General features: G+C 41.1%; 2 protein-coding genes across 5 annotated transcripts in view; one reads left to right on the top strand and one right to left on the bottom strand.

Annotated features, from left to right (window-relative positions):
* Window positions 1-2,761, bottom strand: part of zc4h2 (zinc finger, C4H2 domain containing) — a 13,516-nt gene extending 10,755 nt beyond the window's left edge. The window contains exons 1-3 of the mRNA XM_020595386.1: window positions 2,468-2,761; window positions 1,563-1,734; window positions 1,142-1,314 (exon numbers count right to left, since the gene is read on the bottom strand). Of these exons, the coding sequence (XP_020451042.1) occupies window positions 1,142-1,314; window positions 1,563-1,734; window positions 2,468-2,520 (398 nt within the window). The 5' untranslated portion in view covers window positions 2,521-2,761. The remainder of the gene's footprint in view (window positions 1-1,141; window positions 1,315-1,562; window positions 1,735-2,467) is intronic.
* LOC109957485 (moesin-like) overlaps window positions 1,692-12,467 on the top strand; it is a 14,107-nt gene continuing 3,331 nt past the window's right edge. The window contains exons 1-13 of one of the 4 annotated variants that reach the window (XM_020595384.1): window positions 1,692-1,769; window positions 3,891-3,976; window positions 4,912-5,041; window positions 7,090-7,173; window positions 7,505-7,600; window positions 7,761-7,883; window positions 8,405-8,556; window positions 8,639-8,722; window positions 8,807-8,953; window positions 10,030-10,126; window positions 11,338-11,501; window positions 11,628-11,758; window positions 11,934-12,094. In XM_020595384.1, coding sequence (XP_020451040.1) covers window positions 7,111-7,173; window positions 7,505-7,600; window positions 7,761-7,883; window positions 8,405-8,556; window positions 8,639-8,722; window positions 8,807-8,953; window positions 10,030-10,126; window positions 11,338-11,501; window positions 11,628-11,758; window positions 11,934-12,094 — 1,218 coding nt within the window. In that variant the 5' untranslated portion in view covers window positions 1,692-1,769; window positions 3,891-3,976; window positions 4,912-5,041; window positions 7,090-7,110. Of the gene's footprint in view, window positions 1,770-3,890; window positions 3,977-4,441; window positions 4,821-4,911; window positions 5,042-6,903; window positions 6,990-7,089; window positions 7,174-7,504; window positions 7,601-7,760; window positions 7,884-8,404; window positions 8,557-8,638; window positions 8,723-8,806; window positions 8,954-10,029; window positions 10,127-11,337; window positions 11,502-11,627; window positions 11,759-11,933; window positions 12,095-12,467 lie in introns of those variants that run through there. The other 3 variants (XM_020595382.1, XM_020595385.1, XM_020595381.1) reach the window with 3 other exon arrangements.

The following is a 12,467-nucleotide window of genomic DNA, read 5'->3' as shown; positions in this document are numbered from 1 at the left end:
TGTCTCTCCTCTATCCACTCACCCCAACCGGTCAAGGCAGAAGGCCGCCCACCAAGAGCCGGGGTCTGTCGGAGGTTTCTTCCGTTAAAGGGAGTTTTTCCTCCCCACTGTCGCCAAGTGCTTGCTCAAGTGGGATTTGTTGGGTTTTCCCTATGCAATAATATTGATAACAGTAAGGTCTAGACCTTACTTTGTAAAGTGTCCTGAGATGACTTTTGTTGTGATTTGGCGCTATACAAATAAAATTTGATTTTTGATTTGACACTGAGCTGTTGAATTTGGATATTCACACCAAGCAAAGAGGTGGATGTCAGTAGCACAGGTGCCCAGGCTCTCCCCTTCTCCACACTGTCAGCTGTGCAACTTAATCTGCGTATCAGCATAGATGCATTGGCCAAACCTGTGTTGCAGTGCTCTCTTGATGGCTGACCAGTTGAATTATTCCTCGGACTGGAAGTCAGTGAGGACCAGAAGAGCTTTGCCTTCCAGGGCAAGGACAACCTGGGTAGCTATCTCCTCTGTCGACCAGGCATTAAAGCAGGCTACTACCTGCACTTGGATGAAGTACATCTCTAGCGGCTCTTCCCCTTTATAGTGTGGCTGCTTCAGCACCCCTCACCAGTCGGTCCCTGGCTCCGGGCTGCAGTCTGGTCAAAGCTGTGGTGCTAGCACTATGGTGTGGCTCTGTCCTGCGCTGGCTCCATTAGCGGTCTCATTCTGGCGGGCTCTCACAGAGAGGGGTGGCAGGCAATCTCAATGCAGCTACCAGAGCATATGCTTTGGTTTGTAACATTACCTCTTCATTCAGCTGGGAGAGGAGTTCGTTGATCTCTCGGTGAGATGTCATTGTCTCTGGAGATCCCACTTCTAATACCAATGTAACATCACTGGGAAGAAGGGTTGGGAGACCAGAGCCCATCTTTTCCTCTTATACTGACAGCCAGAGCAACCACACAGCACACACTGAACACTGCCACAACAATCCTGCCAACCTTGAACTATATGCATCCCGCCCAGAGGGGCATTCTGGGGGACCCCGCCAAGTGTCTCTCCACCCCCAACACTACAATATGTTGTAAAAGAAATTCAGTGTACCTTGCATGCATTGTGTGTGTGTCTGTTTATGTGTGTGTGTACTGACTCCAGAGAGAGCTTCTCCTCTTCTTCGTTCAGGTTAGGGAGTCTTTGTAGACCTAAAGTCATCCTGAGGGCATCAACATGATCCTTCAGAGGTTTGTACTCATCATGCAGACGGCGAGTTGTTTCTAGTAGCTTATTCAGATCATTCTCCGACTGCTTGATGGTGCTCTCCATCTGAAATGACAAGATTACATAAATATGTGTGTAATATGCTCAGTACAAGATATCTGTGGTTGTCTAGATATTGATACTTTGATAATGATTGTTCTGAAATTACATACACTATTATTGCTATATGTTGTATAAAATTCCTATTCTCAGTGCTGCTGCTGCTAAACTGTACTCATCTGAAAGCTGAACTCAAACTTCAGTAACACTACCTCTACATAAGCTGCCTATCTCTGAGTGTACTACTCACTCACCACATTTATATCTGCATGGATGAGCCGCAGCTCTTCCACATGTGCCATTTTCTCTTGTAGAAGGAGATCCATCTCTTGTTTGTACTCTTTCAGATGTTTCTCCTCGGACTCCAGAGCCTCAAACTCAATCTTCAGACGAGACTTAATCTTCTGCATCTGGATGGTCTTATTCCTACAACCAAAGGCACAGACAAAAAGACATCCACAGTAAGGTTATTTCCGTCACAGATATAAAGGGATAACTGAGATTTTCTCACAAAATCAACGAGATTTAAACATCACATTCGTTTTCATCTGGGCTTTGAATTGTGTAAAATTGCTGTTAACATTAACCTAACAGACGTTCTGCATTATTGCGAAGCGTTATAACCATGACTGCAGTCGTGAGTTATTCTGTACATAAATTATTGTGCAACTGTAATTCCGTTATTAAGCGCTGCTGCGAAAAATACATAATGGTAAATAACAAGCATTCAGCACCAGTGTTAAGCATGGTGTTAAGTGGCTAATGGCAGACCCCTAAGCTTGCTAGCTACGTAGCTAGCTTAGCCAGAACAGCGTTCATTATTAGCAGCGCACATCTGGGTTTTTGTTGATACACATCTGGGTTGCTGATGCATGTTTGACTGGGCACCCTGACTACAGCTTGTGCGAATTTATCTCTCCTTTAGACTGTAGCCGTTGCTTTTCAATCCTGTCGGAGACACACTGACGTAAAAGCTAAATAACAAAGCCCTCTTAAAGAAAAGATTCGCAGCAGACTGGCTAATATTAGCTAACTTAGCTCAGTAACAAAAGCCAAGCCAAGGGGCTTATGTTTGTCTGGCTAACGTTAGCTAAGATAACATTCTCAGTACTTGTCAAGCATGCAGCAACCACAAACTTATCCCACATCTAAGCCTTACCGTATTTCCAAGATATTTTCTAATTTGCACATTATTTCTTGTTCGTCCGCCATGGTTTGGCAGGATGTTGTCGTTCACCTGTCTGGCTCCGTTACCCGTTAGGCCTCCTTGTTGATAAAATCACAATAGCCGGTGTGCGCGCTCACGAGCACGCGCCCGCCGTGTCAAGCCGTGGTTACGTGTGGTTGCGCGCTCTGTGCCACACAGGCTGTGGTGAAACACAAGTAGAAAATATAAGCTTCAGCTGAGGAAACAAAGTGACTCCACACTGGCATGCTATATAGCCTAGTACTGCATGAATTACTACTGTTGGGTGGTTTATGCTATAACTGTACATTGTGTATCATATTGTGACGACCGCTGGCTCGGATGAAAGGAGCTGGCCTGACCCTGTCCTATACTTGACAGTTAACTAGCCAGCGGTGTGCCGGCACCTGGCTCAACAGGGAGGAGAACACCTGGTTTGTCTTTTTGTGGTTTTATTGAACGCAGTAAGGAGACAAATGAAAACGCTGTCCAAACTGGCACCATGTGCTCTCTAAAGAAAATAATGAAAGAATAAACAACACATCGCCCAGAACCCGACCAAGTCCCGCGCCAATAAACACAAACTGACACACCCACCAGTTACACCTCTCATACTCTCCTGTACTTCTTCCTCGCCAAACCCCACATTGGACAGAACAGCGCGGGTATTTCACTGAAACAAACGGTAACCAATACATGCACAGCTGTCAATGACAGTGTCAAACCCATTTGCACACAACAGAACACACGAACATCAGCGGCCGGTCAGGGTCGCCACAATATAATGTTGTTTGCATGCAAAACAATCTACAAAGTTACTAGTGTCAGCTGTTTTCAAATAGGAGGAAAAAACAAAATGGAAAAAAATCATATCTGAAATACAGTGAAACACTAGTAAGCTAGTATAAATTAGAAACAGAACCTACTCAAATACCCTAAAGTACAAGTTGGCTACTTCCAAATTACACTACAGCGGGCTACAGTTAGGTTATGTGAGGAAATGGGCCCATGCTTAGTGTTCCACCACTAGAAGTCATATCCCTAGTATTTTTCTAGGGAATTTGGAGACGTGAAAATATTTTACATTTTATAATGTAAGCAAGACACTTGGTGTCTTCGAATATGACCTGCCTGATAAGGTGCAGACCTCCAAAATAGCTCTGACCCATCAAAACATGAACTCCAAGACTTCTGAATTTATTTGACACAAAAACATTAGCAGATCCTTTAAGTCCTGTAAGTTGCAAGGTGGGGCCTTCATGGATTGAACTTGTTTTTCCTACATGCCCCACAGATGCTCAGTGGGTCTGAAATGGTATGTGTAGGCCAAGGCAACAGCTTGAACTCTTTGTCATGTTCCTCGATATTTTCCTGAACCTTTTATGTGGTGTGGCAGGGCACATTATCCAGCTGAAAGAGGCCACTGCCATCAGGGAATACCACTGCCATGAAGGGGTGTACCTGGTCTGCAGCAATGTTTAGGTAAGTGGTGCATGTCAGAGTAACATCTGCATGAATGGCAGGACCCAAAGGTTTCCCAGCAAAACATTGCCTCTGCTTGCTTGCCCTCCTCCCATAGTGCTTCCCGGTGCCATATATTCCCCAGGCAAATGATGTGCACACATGCAGTTATCTGTGTGATGTAAAAGAAAACATGATTCATCAGACCAGGCCACTTTCTTCCTTTGCTCCACGGTCCAGTTCTGACACTTACATGCCCATTGTAGGCACTTTCAGTGATGGACAGGGGTCACCATGATCTGCAGCTATGCAGCCTCTGTGTCATGATCCTGTCCCACCGGTCCCAGGCTTTTATTTTGAGATTACTTCCTGTATGGTTCACCTCACTTTTGGACTCTTTACGTTAATCAACTAGTATTGTTTTCACCTGCATCTCATCACCCTGCTTGGCAACACCTGCTACAACAAGCATATAGGCAACTTCCCCACACCAGGAAGTTACCAGATTGTTCTAGACCCCAGCTCTGACTTTCCGGCATTCTTTCTCATGTCTGACTATTTTGTTCTGACCACAGATTGCCTGTTGACCACCCTGTGTTGCCTTATTCCCCCAGATTCTGATTACCTATTGTGTACCGACCCTCTATCTCCTCCCCGACCTCTCTCTTGTGGATCTCTCAGCTGTAGCTGTTTACCGGCGCTGACCTTGGACTATATTATCGACCTGATTTTAAAGCTGGACTTTGTACTTTTGTTTTGAGTGTTACTAGTAAAAAGACTATTCTCTACCTCAGTCCGTCTGGCAATATAATTGAGTTCACTACAAACACTATTTGGCAGCTTCACCCGCCAAACCTGACACCCTGTATGTACTAAGCTGCAATGCAGTGTGTGTTCTGACACCTTTAGCCAGCATTATGGGTTTTTGTTATAGTTTGTTTGTTTTGGTTTTTCAGAACTCTGTGCTTCAGTAGCTCTTCACTGGGATTGGACCAAACAGACTAGCCTTTGCTCACATCAGTGAGCCTTGGGTGTCCATGACCCTGTCACCGGTTCACTGTTTGGTCTTTCCTTGGACCACTTCTGGTAGGTATACCACTTCTGGTAGGTATACCACTGCAGACCGGGAACAACCCAAAAGACTTGTCATTTTGGAGATGCTTTGACCTAGTTGTTTAGTCATCAAAATCTGGTCCTTGTCAATGTCACTAAGATCTTTACACTTGACCATTTTTCCTGCTTACAATTCTAAAACTGACTGTATACTTTCTGCCTAATGGATCCCACCCCTTGTCAGGTGCCACTGTAACAAAATAATCAATGTTATTCACTTTACCTGCCAGTGGTTTTAATGTTGTGGCTGATCAGTGTATTCCATAACAACCTATGCATTATGTGGAAGGATTATTGGATGAGCAGAATGTGCTGGCCCCATCTCTCCTACTGGAACATCAGGTGCTGTTGAATTAATGTTGATTAATGTCTAAAGCCATTTCAGTGTCATGGGCCCAACTCAATGCAGCACCAGTTGCTGAGAGGGTGCCCACCTGATGACCCTATAGACTTACCTTCATTCTTACACCCACACAGAATCTATATTAGTGTTGCTCATAATATAGCATTGGTGGTTGGATAATTGAGAAGGCCTGGCTCTCAGATTGTCTACTAAGCCAGGTGGGCCAGCCACTATTTAACTAACCTGAGTAAATACAACACAGATACTCTGGTTCAAGCCACATATGTGCTCTTTGTTTGGATGAGGATTCAGGGATGCTTTGTTTTAAGGGTAGGTTAGGATTGGAAAATGGTGTTGCCCTGAACATTTATGATGTCATTCCACCTCACCAATCCAGACCCAAATAGTGGTTAAAAATAATTTAACTACTGAGCTTCCATATGAATGCTCACCCTGTTCTTTGGCACTTTATTATCAACTGCTGATTTCTATCCCTTTATAAATAGGCCTGGAAGACAATTATTATAAATACTAGATGGGTTATACACAATCCAAACCTAATAAATTTAAGAAAAATATTCATAGAAAATGTAGGCTGCCTCTCTAAAATGTGTGGGCCCTGGGCTTCCACTAGATTAACTATGGGAGAAATACTTGAGAACAACACAATGGTCCATTATCACCCAATATAATCCTTGAAGGTATTGCAAGCAGTTTCATATGACGCTGCAGGGAAATAACCACTACACGCACCTCTCCGAAGAAGTGATTTTACTACAGTTTTAAAAATCACAAATGTCAACTGTAAGTAGCTCTTTTATTCATTTATGTTTTCACTGTTTCATATTTAGTTGAAATGTTGACACTGCAAATTGTTGAAATTTATAACCTTGTTCTGCAACATAAAAACTTCAAAAAGGCATTGGTTTGTTGTTCTTAGACTTGAGAAATGCTTTGCGAGCAAAACCTATGATGATATTGTGCCCAGTTGCCAGATGTTTCTAGTGTTTGTTCCTGAATTTATTGAAATGTTGTCACATTATCTACATAAACATAACAAATGCAAAATTATTCTTTGCTTATTTTCATAAATATTCATGAAACAATCTGCTCAGCAAGACTTACAACTAAAATATGTTGTTATTATTACTGTTATAATTATTACTGGCACTATAGTGGAAGGCTGCCTTGCCTAGTAAATCCCAGAAATGGAATGGAGCAACCAATCTGTCCTCTATGCTGCTTTTATTTTTTCAATTTTCAGTTTATACCAACAACTGCAAATGTGTACTTTACTATGCAAGATTAACACTAATGTGTGTCACTGATTTCACTCTGTCATTAATTCACATGTATCGAAACATGAACCCCATATTCTCAGTTAATTCTGAAATATACTGTGGGATTCATGTTTTTCTTATTGTAGTCCTCACCAACCTACAATTCCTGCTTGAACAGAAGAAGAATGTAAGCAACACTTTTTTGCTGTCAGAACCAACAGAACACCAGCAAATTCAGAATTGTTTCAAAGAACAAACAATGTGAGCACAGAACTGGTGGTGCTCCTTTATTACTCAGGTATTATTGTTCTCCACGACGTATCCCCCTGCTGACACAGATGAATGAATAGCAGTGATCTTTTGCTCCTGTATCTCAGTGTGAGTGTTTTCTCTGGCAGATAAATATTCGAGTTACAACCATGGATGCTGAGCTAGAGTTTGCCATCCTGCCCAGCACAACTGGCAAACAGCTTTTTGACCAGGTAGGCTATGCACGTCACAGGTCATACACAAGAACACAGCAAGCAGATGCAGTCAGTTCAGGTGCAGGTGTAACAGGCAGGTTTAAATACTGGGTGGTTAATTGCAAGTGCGCAGGGATGTTCAAGTGACTGAGACAGGGGAAGGTCAGAGGGCATCTTGAGAAATGACAGTTGAAAAAAAGTTAATTTAAATGCAGGGGCCAGATGAAGTGAGACTGTGGCTGAATGAGCTCAATTAATAGGACCAGGACAGGAATAATGACAGAGCATTACATAAAAGCTGGCACCTTGACAGGCAAAAATCTGATCACGTACTTATTGCTATGTTTAGGTGGTGAAGACTATCGGGCTGAGAGAAACCTGGTTCTTTGGTCTCCAGTATCAGGACAGCAAAGGCTTCTCCACCTGGCTCAAGCTGAACAAGAGGGTGAGGAGAAAGTTTGTGTGATAACTTTACATCCATTGGTGGCGCAACGTGATTCCTCTGACAGCTTGATACGTAAATGAAGACGTAAACAATACACTGAGGCTAATTAGAACCTATTTATGTATTCTGGCACCTTTCTCCTGTTGGGTGCCAATCCCAGGTGACAGCTCAAGATATGAAGAGGGGCAGCCCTTTGCTGATTAAGTTCAGGGCTAAGTTTTATCCTGAGGATGTTGCTGATGAACTGATCCAGGAGGCAACGCAGCGCCTCTTCTTTCTGCAGGTTGGAGATCAATGCACATACAGAAACACTGGTCTTTCTTAAAGGGAACCATGATGTAAATTTGCACCCCTGAAACATGGGTTTATAATGATCATGGGCTTCCCTAATAATTCCCATTTATTTTACAAATTAAATGGCACTACTGGTTGTATTTTATGCCATGCAAACAATCTATATTTTTAAAGTTATTGATAAAGGCTAAAAGAAAAGAAAGTTTTGCATTAACATAACAACTGAGATCATTTTGACACAAATTTTTATCCAATCTGACAAAACAAAACAACAGTGCTGAGCCTTTTTTAATGACCAGTGGGGGTTTCACAATGACTCATGCAAATCTCTTAACCCTCATGGGTTTTTCATAGGGGAGTATTTTCACAGAAATTTGTATCCAGGTGCAAAAAAATAAACATCAGGACACATAGGGTTTTTCTCCCTCTTTCTAAGCCAAATTAACACTAATGGCAGCATCATAAAACATGATTTGTGTATCAAACCAGATCTTGTGTGTGTGTGTTTAGGTAAAAGAGAGCATCCTAAATGATGATATATACTGTCCACCTGAGACTGCAGTGCTCTTGGCCTCGTATGCAGTTCAAGTCAAACATGGAGACTACAGGAAAGACTATCATGTACCAGGATACCTTGCAAGAGAGAAGCTTTTGCCACAAAGGTAGTGAGCTAGGTAGTTCATGTAATTCCAGTTTCAGTTAGCTGGATTCTAACCGTCATGTTCTGTTTTCTGATAAAACCAGGGTTTTGGAGCAGCACAAGCTGAATACGAATCAGTGGGAAGAAAGAATACAGGTGTGGTATCAAGAGCACAAAGGAATGCTGAGGTACTGCAGTTTTACTAAGCAAAAGTCTTTAATGTATTTCGACAAACAGTTTTTTTGTAGCTCATTAAACTATCCAAACTGCAGAGAAGATGCCATGGTGGAGTATTTGAAGATAGCCCAGGATTTGGAGATGTATGGGGTCAACTACTTTAGCATCAAGAACAAAAAAGGATCAGAGCTGTGGCTGGGGGTGGATGCCCTGGGTCTAAATGTCTACGACAAAAAGGACAAGTAGGTTGCCATTTAAAAATGTATATAGCTCTGAGAAACTTGTACACTTACTGTTGTATACTCCTCTACATAACTGTTTAGACATGGTAGCGACTTAGCTCTAGGGATAGCGATAATGGTCGATCAGTCCTTTGGTCGAGTTAGAACTATCTAAAAAACTGTAAGAATGTTTGCTGTAAATTGTTGTGCAGATATTTACAGCCCTCTGAGAATAAATCCTACTAACTTTAGTGAGCCTCTGATTTTTCATCTGCTTTTACAATGAGGTTGATTTTTTTTCTTTTTGTAAAATGTCTAGAAAATTAATGGATGGAATATCACAAAATACAGTACAGATATTGATGGTCCCCAGAGGATGAATTCTAATGACCATATGGTGTTACCCAGAATTCTCCTCTAGCGCTACCATCAAGTTGACATTTACAGTTCAAAGTGAAATGTGTTGACATCTGTCGGATGCACTGAGAATTGGTACAGACTTAGAGATTGCCTCTAGAAATGGATTAAGACATGAAGTGCTTTGAATAATCATTTTTGTCTGATATAGTGTTTGCCCAAAATTGTCTAATTAACATCTACTCCTTCTTCCTTATTACAAAAAGTTTAAAATCTGTGTTAACTGCTATATAAAAGATGTTTCCTGCTTCACTGAAAGGTCAAATGTTAAATTATGCACAGTGGAGGATTCATGTTTCTACTTCATACATCATAAGTTGCTTATTGGGCCATGACTGGCTTCCAAACTACCTGCGATGTCACAAACTGTGCTCGAACATGTACATCTAAAACTCAGATTTAGTTCCCTTCTTTAGTGTTAAACCCTGCACAGTGAAGGTCAAACATTCAAAACAAGAAACAATACAATACATTTTCCAGTGTAGGCTGATTTTAACCTTTTTTGAGTGTAAGTATATCCAAAACTGGTTTAAGAACACTGTACAGGATGTATGTAGTATTACTGTAAGTGTGTTACATGTAGCATGTTGATGTTAAGGCCTCATAGAGCTGCTGCAGATGTAGACTCTTAGTTTTGTTTAACTTTGTCTTTATTTATAAATCATGCAAATATTTTACAGGATGACACCAAAAATTGGCTTCCCCTGGAGTGAGATCAAAAACATTTCCTTCAATGACAAGAAGTTTGTCATCAAACCCATTGACAAGAAGGCTCCGGTAAGCTGAAATATTGTCATTAAAGATTCTTAATAGTGATTTGTCTGTAGCACTTACATTTATGAAGCATATTGTTTAATAGTGATTTGTCTGTAGCACTTACAAAATTTATGAAGCATATTGTCACATGAAATACATACCTATTTATACATATAAATATGTATATGTTTTTGTTCCATATTGGCTCATATTGAGGGATGGTATTATTTGCCAATTTTCCAACATATCAAATGTCAGTTAACCTGAAAGGCCCTTTGTGCAGCTTGATGGTCTGTTGAACTGTGAGCCTTGTTTTAACGTAGCTCATTTCATCGATGTTTGGTTTGGATGGATTAAATAGCTACTCATTGTTCAGTGCTTAGGGATAGCTAGATTAGCAATGTTTACATACACAATCCTACAAATTCTTCTTCAAAGACATATATTGTACGTCCATTCATATTTACATTGTGGCAGTAAACAGGAGATGTGAGAAAATCCTACATCCTTGTTATTGATCAAATTACCAGTTTTGCAAAGCCCTTAATCTCCTTAACATCCCTGACCTTTTGTTTCCCAAGGCCACTCTTAGGGTATGGCTAGTTGGACTGCCAGCAGCTACAAAAAAACCTGCTGCTCAGTCCTGGATTTTTCCACACAGTTTGACAGCACGGTCATGGCATAAAGTGTTATAGGAGCTCGTATTTCAGGAACTTTCAAGTGCTAGGATAAATGCATCCCCTCCTGAAACAGTTGAGTTTGGGGTGGATATTATAAGCTCAGTGAAAGACTTATCAGTGTAGACTCATGGACCCTCTTTACTGAGCTTTCTTTTGTTTTCATTTTTCTGCACAGGATGAGGTAGGAAAGGGAGGGTGAGGTGGGAGATGTGTGTATGTTCTTGGTACAGGAAGACTATTTTGGTGGTTCTTGAGTTCTTGTGATGTGTTTGCCTGTTAAAACTCAATAAATAGTGAATTGCTAAAGGCATAAATTAAAGCAAGCAGTCTGATGAGAGCATCTGCTATGTGATTTCATTCACAAACATGAATATAGCCCCTCTGCTCAACTTGCCTTCTGAGTTAAGGAAGGCATCCAAGAGCTTAAGAAAATATGGTAAAAACTGAACCATCCTTTAGTTTGTTTATGTAAGTCAGTGTGGTTGACTGTAAATCAGAAGCATCATAAATAAATCCTTGGTTAATCACTCCGTGGTGATTTCTGTATTAAAGGACTGTGTTTTCTACGTACCTCGTCTTCGCATCAACAAACGTATCCTGGCATTGTGCATGGGGAATCATGACCTGTACATGCGTAGACGTAAACCTGACACCATTGAGGTGCAGCAGATGAAGGCCCAGGCCAGGGAGGAGAAGAACAAGAAGCAGATGGAGAGGTATGGAAGGAGAAAATAATGAAAGCTTTTTAAAATACAGTTTACAGTGTGTTCTCTCTGATTTAAGCAAGAATTGTCAAGAGATATTTTTTTCAGATGTGTATTTATGCATAATTCTCTTGTCAGGGCTCTGCTTGAGAGCGAGAAAAAAAGGCGAGAAAATGCTGAGAAGGAAACTGAGAAGATTGCCCGTGAGACCATGGAGCTGTTGGAGAGATTGAGACAGATTGAAGAGCAGACAAAGAGAGCTCAGGATGGTCTGACAACTTTCTGAATACAAATGTTTCTCAACTTAAGGTTCATCTTTACTGTTTAGGAACATTTTAAAAAATGGCTTATTATATAATGATAGCAGGATCTCTTTATAATGTGTACTACGTGGGCATATCTGTGTGTTGGACATTATTGTGTACATATACATGTGCATTTTAGAGCTGGAGGAGCAGACTCGCAGGGCTCTTGAGTTAGAGAAGGGGAGGACAATTGCTCAGGAGGAGGCTGAGCGCTTGGACAACGACTGCCGAGCTGCAGTGGAGGCTAAAGCAGCCCTACTACACCACTCTGAAACCCAGATCGAGAACCAGGAAAGCCTGGTATTCATGCACAACACATTTTTCATTTTCATTTGAGGATTTTAATTCAATTGAATAAATAAAATTGCATGAGTGGGTTTTTTTTGTCCAAACCCTAAAAACAATCAATATCCATGTTGTTATAAAGTCAACATTTAGCCTAAGACCAGTTCACTCATTATTCACTCATTTACAGTCAAAATAATGCACTAAAAGCAGCCAAGTAATTGCTGTCATTCATTTAAGAAAATGACTTACGTTTTCAGCTGAAATAAAATAATATTAAGAAGTGATATTGCATATAAACATATACATACACACATAGACATATATTCTCTTAGACACAAATGCACATGCACATATTGAGCACAATGACCTTAGAAGAGGAGCACTC

This window comes from Monopterus albus, unplaced genomic scaffold, assembly GCF_001952655.1.
Source record: "Monopterus albus unplaced genomic scaffold, M_albus_1.0 scaffold27.1, whole genome shotgun sequence".
Lineage (NCBI taxonomy): Eukaryota > Metazoa > Chordata > Actinopteri > Synbranchiformes > Synbranchidae > Monopterus > Monopterus albus.
Note: the sequence above shows the minus strand (reverse complement) of the source record. Positions and strands in the feature narration are given on the sequence as shown.